This window comes from Chlorocebus sabaeus, chromosome 9 (assembly GCF_047675955.1).
Source record: "Chlorocebus sabaeus isolate Y175 chromosome 9, mChlSab1.0.hap1, whole genome shotgun sequence".
Classification (NCBI taxonomy): Eukaryota; Metazoa; Chordata; class Mammalia; order Primates; family Cercopithecidae; genus Chlorocebus; species Chlorocebus sabaeus.
The window spans coordinates 51,155,657-51,173,297 of NC_132912.1; the positions used below are offsets into that span (position 1 = coordinate 51,155,657).

Below are 17,641 nucleotides of genomic sequence, written 5' to 3' on the forward strand. Positions count from 1 at the left end.
AAGTATATTCCTTTGTTCCTGTGTTCATGTAGCAAAGGTTTTACCAGGATGATCAGTTAAATTATATGGGAAGCTAAAAAGTACCAGCAGCGCACACAGCTGTAAAATCAGCACAATGTTACCTGTAGCAGAAGTGCAAGAAAAGCACTTTCTAGCCTCAAATCTCTGGCACAACCCAGTTTTGGCAAAGACGAAGCAAGTCAAGGGTGGCAGGTTGAATTTCTGCTTCGTTTTGCAATAAGAGTTGGATATTTAGCAATATACAATGACCAAAGCAGGAGTTGCCCCCTCCAAGGGTGGCCTACACATCTAACAGGTCCCTTCTGCTTTCCACCAACTGGGAGAGTAAATTGAGACTGGCAGGTTGAGGTGGGAGGTTACCAAGGACACCACATGACCCTGCCACTTCTCTAGCTGCTCTTAGTACAGCCATGTCAAGATGCCATTTTACATGTGTCACCTTCCCTTGACAAATGAAATTCAGAGAGGTTATGCTGCTCCAGACCCAAGGCTGTTGCCCAGCCAGAGCGGGTCACAGGTCCACTTTCAGAACCAGTGCTCCTCTTCAGACATCCTTCCTCAGTCTACCAAGCACTGCCCCAGGCTCCAGGACTGAGTCAACAGTCTGCAGTCAGAGTCCAAGTTCCCAGTTCAGACATTTGGTGCCCCACAGAACCTTGTATGGATCCCTGGTCTTCTCTGAGCCTGAATTTACTAATTTGTAAAATGAGGCCTAGGACATCATGCGGTGGGACGTGAGGCTTGTTTGCTCATGCATGCAAATTGGTTTCCAAACTCCGGTCTGGAAGCCTCATAGGAATGTTTGCATTCCTGGGCTGTAGGAGTCCATCTGACCCCAGTTCTAGTCCTCACTTCTTGTCTTTGGCATCACAGCCAAGAACCTTTGTTGCCAACTCACTATCAGGTCCTCAGGCCCTTCCACCAACCCAAATGATAGATGGGGATGCTTTCTCCAGCCTGGCTGCCTTGATGGTCAGTTCAGTCGCTGCAGGGCCTGGTCCACAGATGAGTCTCCCAGATGGAAGATCCCATAGGGCCCGGAGACCTCTGGAAGTGCCTGGGGTTCAGAGATGTCACAGAGCCTTTGCACCCACTGGCCTGGGGTGCCTGAAGGGGATGGTCCGTCTGGGGAATGCCCTGGGGCTCACACTAGTGGGCTGCACACTCTTTCCATGCCACCCACACCTCCTCATTCCCTTAGAGGGAAGGAGATGAGGGCCCTGTCTCCTCCTCCTCCTCCAGGGATCCACTCCCAACCAGGGCCCACCTGCTAGCTGCTGCTACCCCTCACTGGAACTCCACAAAGACCTCTCCTGATAGACACACACAGAATAGACCTAACAAGCACTTTTCTTGCTTGGAGATGGGATAGGCTCAGACCCTTAGTTTAGAACAGTGCCAAAGAGACCAGGCATTGGCTCAGAGTGACGGGACTCGGTGGCCGTGTGACCTGGGTCTCCTTCATGTGGCTGCTTCTGCTTCCTTATCTATAGTAACAATAGTAGTGGTCACTGACATTCGTGAATCGGGTGCTGGGGCAATGCCTTAATGGGAATGGTTTCACTTGGTCTTCCTAAACACCCCACGAGGGGTGGGCCCATTTCCCTATTGTACAGGTGCAGGAAACTGAGGCACATGGAGATTACGGAACTGTCCCAGGGCCTGACCCTGGCGGGGTTCAGTAGCATCGGGAAAATCACTTTAGCCTAGGTCTGGCTGAGGGCACCGTAAATAGGCACTTCTGTTAACAGTTTCCACATATTATGGGCTGGTCTGTGTGGACCCTTTCAGTTTTCCAAGGGTCAACACCTCGGACCTCGCCTTCCATTTCAGGGCAGCAGAAGGGGCTTCTCCCCACTCAGCGTCTTCTTGGCTCCCAAGGGTCCTGTGGAGTAAGCGCTGGAGGCCCAGGGCCAGCGGGTGAGTCTCAGGCCAGAGGTTCCCTAGACGCGCCCCCACCCCTTGGCTCCCAGATCCCGCCTTCCCTTAGGAATAACTGCATCTGTGGGCAGGGGACCAACGGTTGCCTTGCAGCAGTGTGTTCTCCGAGTCACCAGCGATCACCTTGCAGAACCTCAGTGTTCTCATCTGAGAAATGGGGCTGGTGAAGGGAGACGCCACAGATACTGGAGCTAACCAATCGCGCGGCTGCTCCCGCGCCCGGTGCGGGCCTCGGGACCCAGCAGCCCCGGCCCTGCGTGGCAGGCGGCCCAAGGGGCGGGCCGGGGGCGGGCGCGGGCGCGGGCGCCGGGCGGGCTGGCGGCTGCCGGGCCAGGCGGCGGCGCTCTCCCGCGTCACAGCGCCGGGCGGCGGCGGGGAGATGCGGCTGCTGGCTCTGGCGGCGGCCGCGCTGCTGGCGCGGGCTCCGGCCCCGGGTAAGCGCAGCGGGGCCAGGCGGGCGCGGGGAGGGTGGGGGCCGGGTGGCCGCGCCGGGGAGGCCGGGGCTCCAGGCCTGGTGGGGAGGCCCCTCCGGGCGCGGGCGAGGGGCTGCGCTGTCACTGTAGCCGGCGCGCTCCGGTGGGCTCGCCGCGGTCTGGCGGGCGCGGCGGCGCCTCCCCAAGGTTCAGAGGACGCTTCCCGGGAGCGCGGTCCCCGTCCCGACCTCGCTTGGGGCTGGGCACTCTCGCAGCAGCCGCGATCTTCCCAGCGGCAGGCCCCGAGGGGAGATGCAGCAGGAGTGCAGCCGAAGTTGGTCGTTCGCTTTCCTTTTTTCCACAGCAGTCAGGACACACAACTCTTGGCAGGTTCCTCAGAGCAGCAACTTCCCTTTCATTCTCTTTGGAGAGTTACTCCGAAGACAAGTCAGGAGCGGCTGGATCTGCCTTGGCCAGGAGGTGGGGAACGGGGACTTGCTCATGGGCCTTTTGAAGTGACCAGGCCTGATGAGAGGGGCATCCACGGCTGGATGCAGCGACGCCTCTCCCACCAGCACCTTTCTTTGAGGACAACTTCTTGGTCCACACTAGTGGCTTTCTTTCGGGTTTTACTGCTGCCACTTGTAAGTGGCTTAAGAATTTTCCCTCTTTTTTCCCCAGAGCCCTGTCCGGCTGCCTCAGGACAGTAGGGGCCGTACTGGCTGGAATAATAGTAATAATACAGGCATCGATGGTCACTTTTCCTGGGTGCCTATCTGGGCCTATCTCATTTAATCACAACAGCACTTCCAAGTAATCATGACTACAGCACGTTTATATATCCAAGTATTAAAAAAACAAAAACAAACAAACAAAAAAAACAAAAAAACCCCATGAACTTGATTAATCTCACCAGTAACCTCTGAAAAAGATGCTATTATTATCCCCATTTTATAGATGAGGAAACTGAGGCTCAGGCCCATGAACGGACTTGCCTTAAGTCACTAGGCTTGTAAGTGGTGGAGCTGGGATTTGAACCCAGGAAGCCTGGCTCTGTGCTCTGTTGATAACCACTAAACTGTGTTGCCATTGTTTTGAAAATTAGGAAACTGATTCTCAGAAGTAAGTTTCCAAGAGTGATCTGGGTACCAAGTGGTAGAGCTGGCATTTGAGCCAGCATTAATCCATAGATCCTAGTCTGAGGAGGAGGCACTTGGATAACAGTGGGAAGAAATCCATCCACTGTCCCCCAGCTATGAAGTGCAGCCAGGCTCCCAGTGAACCTGAAATCCTTGCTGCAGGAAATGTACTTCTTCCCGGTTGTCACTGTCTTGGCTGGAAAAATGAGAAGTTTGCCTTGGGTCGTGGGCAGGGCCAGTTCTCGTGGTCTCTGTGGCGTAGCCAGCAGTCAGTGGTCCTTCCTCTCCCAGGCTCCATGACCACCTTCCTAATTGCAGGAGCTGTCAGAGTGGATGTCCCAGAGCTTGGCTTCTGCTGGGGATCAAGGGCATTCTCACATTTCCAGGGACCCTTGGGAGCCTTGAGAGCTGGAATTCAGGATCCTTTAGAGTCTGGCCTGGCTGTGCCCAGGGTCAGCCCTGAGGAATGAAAAGAGCTCCTGCTTGTGGGACGCTCACCGTGTGCCACCCATTCTTCTAAGTGCTTCGTTCATGACTCCTCACCATGATCCTGCTGGGAGGGGCTGGCAGACCCATTTTATGCATAAGTACAGCTTCTTAACTGCTGCACTTTTCTAACTCTATTTTGGGACTGAGCAGGACCCTAGTGGTCACCTAGTCCCATGTCTCATTTTACAGGAAAGTAAACTGACAGACAATACATTTACTATAGCAAATCTGTAGGCTTGAGTGCTGGCTGAGCTGTCTTTGAAGCAAGATGGCCTAGGTTCGAATTTCAGCTCTGCCACTTACCATGTGAGCTTGAACAAGGGCTTAGCCTCTCTGTATGTCAGTCCTCTTGTCTATAAAATGGGAATAAACAGAGTATCAGGATAAATTGAGAAAATACATATAAAGGGCATCGAGTTTGTACCTGGCAGGTATTAGCCTCTATCATTGGGCAAGGTGATATTTTTATCCTGGATGGAGCTATTTTCAGGTGATAGGCTAATGTGAGTGAATAAGTCTTCATGGGCTAGGTCTGGTATCACCTCTGCTTAGTGCTCAGTAAATACTGGCTCCTGGTGCCAAAGACTGTTAAGTAATACAATTGTATTTCTTTCAGAGATTTAGCTGTATGAATTCAGACTATCCTTTTAATAAGAAAGCTCACTGTTGCTGATCAGTACTGATAGTTTGCATTCCTTATAAACTTAGAGGCTCTGGTCTCCCTGAAGTGAGTGGGTGCAGTTTCTTCAGGCAGAGAGGAAGTGGGAGGCACAGAGCCACCAACACATCCCTCACCTGCTCAGAACTGAGGGACTGTGCCCACCTCTGTATCCCAGATGAGGCTGGTGCCTTGTTGTGTTAGCTGTCCTTGCTCCTCTGCACCTGGAAGTGGCCATCTCCCACTTCACAATGAGCAGGTTGTCCTATTCAGCTACAAGGGTGTCCTAGGCTGTTTTCAGAGTTGTGTTAGTCCTTTTCATGACATTATTCAAATATAAACAAGGGAGTTAGACACCTTAACTTTTATCCACAGGAATTTGAGATTCATCTACAAACATAACCAGCTACATCGCTTGTGGGATCCAGTGTCAAATGAAAATGTGAGGCTCCTTGTTAAAATGTATTAAAATTTCAAGATAGTAACAGCAGAGATTAAACCATGCTGGGGGAGTGAGGCCTTCCAAGCATGGGGTACTGTGTGCCTGCAGGTCATGGGCCCACGAAGCCCACTGTACTCGCAGGACAGTGTGCATGTCACTTTCTATTGCTCCCACCTCCCCAGTCTCAAGGCATGCAAACTCTATCTGTATTTTAAACGTGCTTTTGCATTGGCACCTATGCTTACAGTGAAAGGCATTATTTTCCCATTTTTCAGATGAGGAAACTGAAACTCCAGGAGGCTCACACCTAACAGAATCAGGTTTCCAGCCTGGCTCTGTCAGATGCCAGCCTCTGGCTCTCTACCCAGCCCTTGGCTCTCTGCCCAGCCCCACCAAGCTGCTGCTTCTGTGTCTCATCGTTTCAGCTACCTGAGAAGGCCTGGGACCATGAACATCCCAGTGCTCAGCGCATGTGGTGCCCAGGACTACCAAGTCCCAGAGCATGTGCTTATTGGAGACATGGGATTCGCTGCAGCAGGAATCCTGTCCCTCTGTTTGTATCAGTCTCTTCCCTATCAGTTTTGTTATGTTCCTCCTTTAAAAAGTGGCCTTGGGGAACCTGATTGGGGTAGGGAATACCTTCTGAGGACCATGTGTTGGCAAGGGTGTCTGTCAGGCCACAGTCGGGTACAGTTCACCAGGATGAACTGACCTTTCCATTTCTAGCCTGTACGGGGTCCCTCCTGCCTCATGACCTTTGCAGAGGTGGGGGTCCCTCTTTGGAAGATCGCTCCTTGTTGCTGCCTTGAACTTTATTTTATTAGTTCCAACTGAGTCTTCAGCTCAAGCTCACATCCCCAGAGTCCCTTCCCCTGACTCCGAAGTCTAGATCAGGATTTTGCCATGATTTTCTTAAACCCTGCACTTTTCTCTGTGGCACGTGACACTGTAGTTATATTCTCCCATGTCTTTTCCCTAATGAGTGACTGCCTTACCCACTGGACTCTCCACTGCACAAGGTCAGGAATGTTGTCTTCTTCTTTACAACATGCCTGCTGCATGAGGCTTAAGCTGGAGGAAGCAGGAACTGTAAGAGGTACAATGGGGAGGGGGACGATGGGTCTACCTCCCACCTCAATTCTCCACAACACAGGGTCACAAAACAAGAAGTTAATTTCTTCTTGGGCCACAGTGACTTTGGCAATCTTTCCTAGGCCAAGAGAGGGAGGATCTGCCCTGCCTGGCTGCTCCTTCATCTACCTGGTGGAGAAGGGGGCGAGTGACACCATCGGGTCCTGCCCCTCTGACATGCCAGGCATGCGTGGACTGTCATTGAGACTGAGATCCAGAGGGAAGAGCCTGGGCTCCTGGGGGCCCTGCACCCTTTCTCCTGCCTCTGGATACTGGTGCACCTACTTCCCCTTGTCCTGTCCTCTGATTGCCATTGGTGTTCCCTCTGCTGAGCCCTATGGTCCTGATGACTGTAGGGGGAGATAACGGACTACCTCTCTCTTAGTATTGAAATGAACACCCAACTGGCTCACATTTGCCAGCCCCTGGGTGCCCTAACTGCATTCACTGTCCTCCCTCCTGCCTTGCCCCATCTCACAGTTGCCTGGATACATGTGCCACCCTTGCTGGGTTTAAGGCAGCCACGTCCAGGGCTGGGGAGGAGAAGAATGTTACTTAAGGCACCCAGCTTTGCTGAGAAGGCTTATCACAGGCACAGGGACCCCACAACCTGAACAGCTTGTGTCCTCCAGAAAAGCTTTCAGACTTGGCAGGGGCCTGTGGCCATCAGAGTTCTAACCACACCACCCACCTCCTGGCGCTGAAGGTGGCAGGTAGAGTGCTGGAATGAAGCTTGCTGTGAACAGGGCTGGATTAGTGTGCTTAGACTCATAACAAAGTACCATAGGCTGGGGTACTTACACAACAGAAATGTCACATTTTGGAGTCTGGAAATCTGATCAAGGTGCTGGCAGGGTTGGTTTCTCCTGAGGCCTCTCTCCTTGGCTTGCAGATGCCACCTTCTCCCTGTGTCTTCACATGGTCTTCCCTCTGTGTGTCTGTGTGCTCATCTCCTCTTCTTATAAAGACCATTGATACTAGATTAGGGCCCAGCTTAATGACTTTATTTTAATTTCATTACTCCTTTAAAGACCCTATCTGCAAATACAGTGCCATTCTTAGGTCTTGGGGCTAAGGCTTCAACATATGAATTTTGGGAGGACACAATTCACCCATAACGAAGGTCTTTGCACTTTGGTTGAAGAAACAGATGCTTGTGCCATTTGTAAGAGAATATGGGGCAGAATGAAGGCAGGGAGGTGCACCAATAGAAAAAGAGGGTTCATCCTGGGAGGCTAGAGCATAGTCCTTTCCCTTTCCTGGGAGCCCCTGACCCTGTCCTGAGCCGCAGAAGTGGAAGGTTTACTAGCTTGCCTCCAGGATGGAATCTGGTCTCCCTTGGGGACTGGAGCACTTGGCACATCCTTCTGGTTTCAGTCACTATAAATAATCCCTCTTCCATGTAGCGTTAATAGGAGGATCCTGGGGCGTGGAGTCCCGGCTGCACTCTCATCCCACCCATCTTGTTTCAATTTCCTGCCTTCCTCAGCTCTCCTGGCCTCTACTGGGAAGCTCTCGAGGGTGGGGTGGGGCTGGACTTCAGTTCTGGAAGCCAGCTGCTGCATCATTGCTGGTCTCTTTGCCTGCCCAGCCCCTGGCAGCTGTTGGAGCTGGGTCAGCCAGTGTCCCCCAGCTGCTGCATTCCTCACCAGGGAGCTCCTGCTGTGGAAGCTGTGTGGACTTCACACAGGGTTTCAGCAGTGAGGAAGAAATGTCTTCTGACTAATTTAACATGACCCATGGGCCAGCTGCCTGCCAGGTGGGCGAGAGGCAGGGGGACTGGTGGGGCCAATTCCTCTTCATTTGCCTTGCAGGAGGGGCTTCTGATGACAGCGGGATTGCTACCAGAGTGGGTCCCTCCTTTGGCTACACGTTAATCTGCAGCCCTAAGTATCTCCCAGGCTGGCTTTGTCCTGCATCCCTGTAGACATAGAAGACCTCATACCCATCCCGCGGAGAGTCCAGCTGAGCCTTAACCCTTTTTTTCCTGAGCTCACTTCCATATATATCAAAGACTTTGGCGTTTTAATCCCTGGGGAACTGTGAATGGAACCTTGAATGACAAAAGGGACTTTATGGGTGTGATGAAGTCAAGGCTCAAGGAATTACCCTTGAATATACTGTGGGCTAGTGCTTGTCTTCTGAGAGATGAGAAAGAAAATTAAGAGAAATGATCCTCAAATCATCTTTCTTGAGGTGTTCAGTTATTAAATCAATAGTTGAAACTATATAGGAGGACAACCTATTGCCTGGATTTTTACGATGAAGAATAGTTTGTATCTACCATCGCTCCCCCAGCCCACCGCAGGGCCGCCTGCTTGCTGTCCCACAGCCTCCTTGTCAAATGTTCAGATCTTGCTTGATTTGTTTCTCCTCTTTCCTTCTTGCTTCCCTGCAGCACTGCCCAGGGGTCAAAGCTTTTGGTGACTGTGACATCTGGGGCCCAAGCCCTCTTCTGTTACCAGATGGTGGCATTTGGGGACTGAAAGCTGTGCTTTGGGATGACGGTGGGATCACCTGCTTGTGTGGAAGGGTAGAGGCGAATGGCTTCCTGGAGTGATACATGGGGCAGTACAGGGGTGGGGACATGGAGCTTGGTGAGAAGACAGCCCTGACTGGGCAGAAAGAGGTTCCAGGCATCCTGTGCAAAGCGTCTTTTCTTGGGCCCTGCCTGCCAGAGTGCTGTGCCATGAGCACCGGGCAGCTTGGTCACACTGGGTATTCCAGGGTGCACCATGAATCATGGCTCCTGGGAGAAGATTTCAGCACTCAGCCTCTCTGAGGTCTGCTGGTCTGGGTGGTGGAGTGGGCGCTGGGGTGGCTCCATCACAGGTCAGCTCAGGGGCAGAACAGTGGCTGGGAGTGGGCAGTCCTCAGACTGGTTTTAACTGAGGAACCAAAGGACAGGAGGTTGTGGATGGGGCCTGGAATTCCAAAGTGTCTTTTGGAGTATTGGGAGAATCTCTCATCCCTCCTCTTCCTGGGGTTCAATCATTCTTTACTCTTGCTCTTCAACTCTGAGAAGATGGATCCTTCAAATCGGAAATCAAGCAACCCCTGTTGTCCCAGCTCATACCCGACCTTACTACTCATCTGCCCTGGGTACAGCTGAAATAGCGGAGGCGGGGAAAAGAGCCCAGCTTCCTGGTGGACAGGCCACCAGAGAGGGGGCCCTACCCTGTCCTGCTCCAGGGTGGCTCCCCACCCACAGCATGGCTGACATCAGGCCAGGGACAAAACTGATAAAGGCAGGCCTTGGGGAGGAGCAGGGGTCAGGTGGTGAGGTGTGGAAAGTGGTGGGGGGTCAGATGTGGGCTACACATTTTTAAGAAATTCCAAAAATCTAAATCTTTTATGTGAAATTTGAATTTTAAATGTCAGCAACTAATTACAAAATTTTGAAAAATACTTCCGGGTCAGGAAGTCATTGTTTAGCATCCCACATGGACAGGGTGGTCCCATAGATGAGACAGTGGGGGCCCACAAAGGCTCACCCCCAGAACAGCCCCTCCGCTAGAGAGGTGAGGGGTCGTCTGCTTCTCTGGCTAGGCAGAGCACCAGGATGTCCAGTGTGTGGAGGCATTCCCCGGCTCCTCGACTGTGGACTGCCCACAGAGGGACTTGGGGCCCTCCTCATCCTCTCTTTTCCCCTTTTTCTCTGCAGAGGTCTGTGCGGCCCTCAATGTCACTGTGTCTCCGGGGCCCGTGGTTGACTACCTGGAGGGACAGAATGCCACTCTCCTCTGCCACGTCTCCCAGAAGAGGCGGAAGGACAGCTTGCTGGCTGTGCGCTGGTTCTTTGCACACTCCTCCAGCTCCCAGGAGGCCTTGATGGTGAAGATGACCAAGCTCCGGATGGTGCAGTACTATGGGAATTTCAGCCGCAGCGCCAAACGGCAGAGGCTGCGCCTGCTGGAGGAGCAGCGGGGGACGCTTTACAGGCTCTCTGTCTTGACACTGCAGCCCTCTGATCAAGGGCATTACGTCTGCAAAGTCCAGGAAATCAGCAGGCACAGGAACAAGTGGACGGCCTGGTCCAACGGCTCCTCAGCCACAGAAATGAGAGGTGAGGGTCTTGGTCTCCCTGGGTAGAGACGATGGCAGGACAGGTCAGTGAGCCCCCCTTTGCAGCCACCACCCAGGGGTTCCCGGGTTGGCTCTGTTGCACTAGAACATATCTTGTGGGCCTCTGTTGGTCACAGACATGAATCATGCCGTGGGATGAGGGTAGATCTTTACCTGGACACTGGCTAATGCGCTGTGTAGACACAGAAGTGAGAACAGAAAGGACCAAGTGCCTGCCCCAACATGGCCCAGCCCCCACTCTGGGCAAAGCCTTTTATGTATCTGAAGTTGGACTGCTGTGTGCTGTCAAAGGTAAACAAAGCTGGACCTTGGTTAAAGGGGTCAGGACAGATTTTATTCAGCAGTAGCTACTGCAGTAGAGAAGAGAGCCTGGCCTGAACTGGACTCAACTCTGATTTGTGCAGACGTGACTACTTGTTTTAAAAGGAGAATGAGTGAGTGGGGGGTAAGTGGGGACTCAGTAGAGTCAACGAGGTGTGAAAATTGCGAAAAGCAGTAGGGAGGGTTTTGGCTCATATGGAGCCATCTGGGTTTGCTAATGTGCTTATCGAAGTTTGGCTTCTACCTTCTCACAGAGATGGGGAGATGGGGGTTTTGTTTTCAGGTATTGGCTGGAACAAGCAGTAAATGCTTTCGGCAGCCTTGAGTTTTCTCAGGCAGGCACTTTCAGGAGGTCATTGTAGGCAAAGGCATGTGGCCTTGAGCCATTAGAAACTATGTTAGTGTTTATTGGAGTCTTTAGGCCAAGATTGAGGCTTAGTCGAGAAGGAGCACCGAGGAGCCTGGCTGGAATTTGGCTAAGGAGGGCATCTTTGCCAGTGCTCAGCCTCCCATCCAGGTCTGTGCAGGCTTGATGGCTTTGGCTGAGGGGTGCCAGGCACCCATGGAGGAGGCACGCGTTGGGAGGTCTTGCTGTGAGTCGTCAGGCCTGGGAGCAGGGCAGGCTGGTTGCCCAGTGGAACTGATCCAAGCTTAGGCAACAGCTAGCCAAGAAATTCATGAGGAAGTGGGCAGAGGACCAGGGGTAGCCCTCTCTTCCTGAAGGCAGATAGGAGGGATGGGCAGCATTTCTGCAATGTCTCAGCTACCAAGTGCCATATTTTGGGGTTGTCATTTTTTTTATCACCAGTGTTTCTATTCAGGAAGACACCTCTCACAGTTTTAGTAAGACTTTCTATTGTGCACTAAATTATACCTTTGATTGATTTGAAATTGAATTTAGTTTGGCACAAGATCAAGAGGATCACAAAGTACAGCTGATCGTCTCAAATACGAAAAAGCATCTAATTTTATTGTACACATATAACAAAATATTCAAGGTCTTAAGTGATGTTGTTTTGATAAGCCTTTTTAAAGGACAAAACTTAGTTGTGTAAAGTATTTTTAATGTCCTATATGAATAAGGGACATAGAGTAAAATAATTTATATACAGAGTCTTTACAGTAGTTCAATTTTACTTGTCTTTGGAGTTTGCTTGTTGTAATGTTTATAGGTACAGAATGATGTATTAAATAGAATGTGCAATTTTTTTCCTTGAGCAAATTAATTCAAGAAAACCAGTGACTATTGGCTTATTATTTTCACATAGAAAACAAGACATCAGATCATCAAGGGCTGGGCCAAGAACCCACTACAAATACCACTTGGCTCTGAAACACAAGATCTTATATATATATAAGATATATATATGATATATATGATATATATATATACACACACATATGATATATATATGGTGTGTGTGTGTGAATTGTGTTGTTTTTGGTCTTTGTGTCACAGTGTATTCTGGAGTCATAGATGAAATCTCTTGGCAGTGATGACATTCTACCACATAAAACATATAAAAATTTTGCTACCTTCAAGTAAGCAGAGTTATCTAGCTAGTTGGTTAATGTGAATCTCATTTCAGTAAGTGAAGCTGGGTTCAGTCTAGAACATTTGTTTGTTCCAAAAGCATGACGTAGTTTTTAAGACTTCACTGGAAATAAGAATCTCTTTTCCCCCTTCTTCTCTTGCTCCCCACTTTCCTGCCCTGGTCCTCTGGTTTCTCTTTTTTCCCCTCCTCAGCTCCCCTTCCCTTCACTTCCCACCTCTTTTCTTCTTCCTCTTTCCTCTCTCTCTGTCTGTCACTCTTTCTCTCTCTGTCTCTCCCTCTCTGTCTCTCTCTCTCTTTCTCTCTTTGTCTCTCTCTCCCTCTGTGTCTCTTGTTTCTGCCTGTTTTTCTATCTCTCTCCGTCTCTGTGTCTCTCTCTCTTTGCCTGTCTCTCCCTCTCTGTCTCTGTCTCTCTCTCCTTCTGTCTCTCTCTTTGTCTTTCAGTCTCTCTGTCTTTCCATCTGTCTCTGTCTCTCTCTCCCTCTGTGTCTCTCTGTCTCTCTGTGTCTCGGTCTCTCCCTCTCTCTCTGTCTCCCTCTGTCTCTCTCCCTCCGTTATCTCTCTGTCTGTCTCTGTCTTTCTGTGTCTCTGTCTCCCTCTGTGTCTCTCTGCCTCTCTCACTGTTTCTCTGTCTTTCCTTCTCCTCTCTGTGTCTCTCTGTCTTTGTATCTCTGTCTCTCTCTCTCTGTCTCTTTCTCTCTCTGCGCGTGTCTCTGTCCCCCTCTCTCTCACTGTGTCTCTATCACTGTATCTCTCTAGCTCTCTGTGTCTCTCCACTTCTCTCGCCCACTCCCCTCTGACCTCTCACCCAGAAGTAGTTCTACCCTCTCAACAGAGCTCAGCCTCCCTTGCCATGTCTGCTCTGTCTCAACCCCTGGGCAGGGCCATGATTTGCTGATGGAAAGATTCAAAACCTTAGGAAGCAATGACCATATCTTCTAGAACATTCTATTTAGGCTTCCAGGGCACTGTTCCAAGGCAGTTAAGGAAAGACAACCCCAAGCAATGGCCTGAAACCAGGCAGGCTGTTTGGTTTGGAGCGTTTCCGCACCAGGCCGGGGCTGTTCAGAGCCTTGGCTGCCTGTTCTTCCTGGGCAGGGCCAGGAGAGGCCCACGACTCTAGCCTCCCAGAGCACTTTTCCCGGGGCCCTGGGCCTTGCTCCTCTCCAAGGGCCTTATTTTCCTAAATCTCCACCTCATGTTCATTGTTGTTGTTGTTGTTGTTGTTGTTTTTGAGATAGTCTCCTTGCTCTGTCACCCAGGCTGGAGTGCAGTGGTGTGATCTTGGTTCACTGCAACCTTTGCCTCCTGGATTCAAGCAATTCTCCTGTCTCAGCCTCCCAAGTAGCTGGGATTATAGGCATGCGCCACCACACCCAGCTCATTTTTGTATTTTCAGTAGAGGTGGGGTTTCTCCATGTTGGCCAGGCTGGTCTTGAACTTGTGACCTCAGGTGATCCACCCACCTCGGCCTCCCAAAGTGCTGAGATTACAGGTGTGAGCCACCTTAAATGGAAAACAAAAATACAGAACAACAAGGATGAGAGGTTCTGTGGGTTAGAATATCAAACAGGAACTCTCGGGGGGTTTGAGTGCCCCTGACCTCAGCCCCGGGGTCTCTCTTGTCTAATCTGCTCATGTCACCTCCCCTCTTTCAACAGGAGTCTCCAGCCATCCAGTGGAGAGGGGAGCTTTTCTTGGGATTTCCTTTCTAATACTACCCCACTCTTTGCCCTTCACCACAGACTTAATCATCGTCTCCTTCCTGCACAGTTCTTGATGTGAGATACAATTGCTTGTCTTTCACTGGAAACTCCCAGAAAGAAAGGCTGGTGCCCGGTCTCTCCTCATTTCTGTCGTGAGCACCTCACCCAGCACATGGAGGGTGATTCGTGATGATATATTTAAAGAATGATTCCCAGTGCAGAGAAGAGCCATAGGAATGTTGGCTTTTATTATCTGTCCTGATTTCCATATGTTGGTTGTTTTCTATTGCAAAAGTAATATAGTGTAATATAGTTCAATTATAGAAAACATGGAAAAATACTGAAAGGGTTTAAACAAGAAAATAAAAATGCCTTACCATATCTCTACTCAACTTAACATTTCAGTGCAAATCTTTCCTGTCATTTTATGCAAACAAAAATTTAAAACCTAATTTCAGTCTTACTGTAAAGAGTGTTCTGTGACTGGCTTTTCTGATATTACTAAATAGTGTGCACATTTTCCCTTGTTAAATATGCTTCCAAAACATTATGTTAATGGTGGAATAATGTTCCATCATGCAGATGGACCACAATTTAGCTTCCTACTTATTGTTACTGGACATTTAAAACTGCTGTAAATCTTTGTCAATAAATCTCCATGAATATCCCTGACCTCAGCATAAAGTCCTGGAAATAAGATTGCTGGGTCCAAAGATTGACCCAATTTAAAGATGGACACAATTTCAAGAAGTGAATTGACCTCTAAGATAGTTTATAAATTTATATTCCCACCAGCACTGAAAATGCCTTTTCCCCATGGATTGGTCTACCTAAGAGTGTTGGTTAATTTTATGTGTTGACTTGACTAGGCTGAACGATGCCCAGATAGCAGATAAAACCTTATTTCTGGGTGTGTTGGTTCTATTTCTCTGGGATCCCAGACTAATACAATCATATATACTTTTTGAGGAGGATGATGATAACAATGAATGCCTGCAACAGTGCCTGGCACACAATTGATCCTCAATAATACTTGATGAATGCATAAAATGTTCTTTGTCAAGTGTCATTAGCACGTGTTGCTGTGGATGACTTTGAAGTAGGCATGACTTGGTGGATGTAGTCACCCTCTCTGGGATGCCTCACTTCTCTTTCCCTTGACCTATTCCAATCATACATATTTTTTGGGGTCCCACATCCATCTTTCCTCTTCCGTCAATGCCTTCTTTGGGCATGCCAGCCCATGGAGTGCTCTCCCACTGGCAGCATCTTGTAGCTTCTGTTTTTAGCACTGTAGACACAACATTATGTGGTCATGCCACTGTTTTTTAGGCTGCTGCGGCACAAGGATGATGTCAAAAATATTATACATAAAAGAGTTGGCCAGGCACGGTGGCTCATGCCTGTAATCCCAGCACTTTGGGAGGCTGAGGTGGGTGGATCACTAAGTCAAGAGTTCAAGACCAGCCTGGCCAACATGGTGAAACCCCATCTCTACAAAAGTATAAAAATTAGCCAGGTGCAGTGGAATGTGCCTCTAATCCCAGCTACTGGGGAGGCTGAGAAGAAAGAATCGCTTAAACCCAGGAGGCGGAGGTTGTAGTGAGCTGAGATCGTGCCATTGCACTCCAGCCTGGGTGACAGAGCGAGATTCCATCTCACACACACAAAAAAAGTCAAACAGCACAAAAACTAAAATGTGCAAATATCTTTCTCCCACCCACAACCTAATATCCCCAGTTCCACTCCCATCCCCAGAGATAATCATTGTCAATAATTTGGTTTAAATCTTTCAAATCTCTCTCCTACTGACATTCATACACACACACACACACACACACACAAACACACACACATGCAAACACACATGTATTTTAACAATAGTGCATGTATTGTTTTTTAAGTTGTTGATGATATTACATGTATTCTTTTGTAACTGGTATTGTATAGTGATACAATACCAAACTGTACCCAATCATTCCCTCAGTGATAGACACTTAGGAATCTTCCAGTGTTTCACCAACATAAACAGTGCTTCAGTGAAATCCTTGTACATCTTTCCAAGTATATCTCTTAGTTAGATTCCTGGAAAGGGAATTGTTGGGCCTAAGGCTAAGCATATTTAAAATTTTTGTAGACGATGCCAAAATGCTATTGCTGAAAAGACTTTACAGATTTATACTCTGACCATCGTTGCATGATAATGTCTATTTCCCTGAAGCCTCTTTAACAATCAATATTATTAATCTTTTCCATTATTTATCACAATAATGGGAAAAACATTTCATTGTTTTAATTTAGATGATTATATTCAATACAATACAGTGCAATTTAATTTCTGTTTTTGTATCCAATTATTAGCGAGGTTGAGCATCTCTTCACATGGTTATTCATAGTTCATTTATTTATTCTGTGAATTGCCTGGCCATAACCTTAATAATTGGGTTGCTGTCTTTTTTATATATGTGTACGTGTGTGTGTGTAGATCTGATCATTAATTTTTCAGCTGTAACATATGGTGCAAAATTTTCTTCCTGTTTGTTACTTTTCTTTCCACTTTGTTTACGTTTTCTTTTACCATATAGATATTTCACATTTCTGGGTACTTATGTAGTCAAATTTGATACTTTTTCCTTTGTGGCATTGTTTTCTAGTGGAATTTTTTATTGAAGTGTAATCTACATTTCAATACATTGTACATGATACTTTGGTTCTGTATCGAATCTTGGAAAGGATTCCCTGCCCCAAGCTTATAAAAGTGTTTTCCATATTTTTCTTTAATATTTTTAGATGATTAAAAGAAAGGTTTACTCCTTTATCTCTTTGGAATCTGTTTTTTTAATATAAGATACATAGTAGCTAATTTATTTTTTCTTTACAAAAGGGTAAAATGTTATCCCTACACTGTCTGTTGAAGAAATATTTTTCTAGCTTGAAATGTCACATTTTTCATAAGCTAAATCCCTATATTTAAATGAAAACTTTGTACACTTCACCAATATAGCACTATTATAATTATTATAGAATAGGGTAAATATCCTCATTATTTTTAAAATTGTCTTAGCTATTCTTATATATTTTGTTTTTCTTTAAGATGATCTTGAAGATCAAACTTACCCAGTTTTGTAAAAATTATGTTGGGGTTTGATTGGGATTTCATTGGCTTCTGAAGTTACTTTGTTATGGGCATATTCATCTTAGACATCTTTATGATTTTAAATGTTCCTATCCAGGAACTTGTTGTATTCCTTCCTGTAGTCAGGTTTTTTTTTTTTTTTTTAAGTCTTTCAATACAATTTTTTTTCACATGACTCTTGAACATTTTTATTATGTTTACTTCTAGGTATTTTATAATTGTAATTAGGGTATACCATCTCCTGCTATGCAGACACATATATGTGAAGCTTTTAAATTGGTATTGCTGGTATATAGAAAGTTTGACTTTTGTTGAGTCATATTTGGCAACATAACAAGTTAACTTATTATTTCAGATGTGGTGTTTCTCAGTTGCATTTCAGTGGTATCTGTGAATTAGTATCTGATTATTTTCCTAACCATATTGCATTGGCCAGTACTACCTGTACCCTTTTTGTATGACACTACTGTGAGTTTTAACCTACCATTTGGGTTTTTATCTTGACCACATCTTTCCATCTAGCCTATATAGCTACTCTTAGAGACTGTCAGTTGCCTTATTAAAAGCCAGCTTTGAGGCAACCATGGCTTTTTCATGATCCTTAC

General features: G+C 47.8%; 1 protein-coding gene across 3 annotated transcripts in view; it reads left to right on the plus strand.

The window, feature by feature from the left end:
- Positions 1–2,286: 2,286 nt before the first annotated feature.
- The window catches only part of VSTM4 (V-set and transmembrane domain containing 4), a 142,027-nt gene continuing 126,672 nt past the window's right edge, over positions 2,287–17,641 (plus strand). For 2 of the 3 annotated variants that reach the window (XM_073018987.1, XM_007962610.3), the window contains exons 1-2: positions 2,287–2,396; positions 9,899–10,300. In XM_073018987.1, the coding sequence (XP_072875088.1) occupies positions 2,342–2,396; positions 9,899–10,300 (457 nt within the window). In that variant the 5' untranslated portion in view covers positions 2,287–2,341. Of the gene's footprint in view, positions 2,397–9,898; positions 10,301–13,855; positions 16,674–17,641 lie in introns of those variants that run through there. The other variant, XM_007962612.3, reaches the window with a different exon arrangement.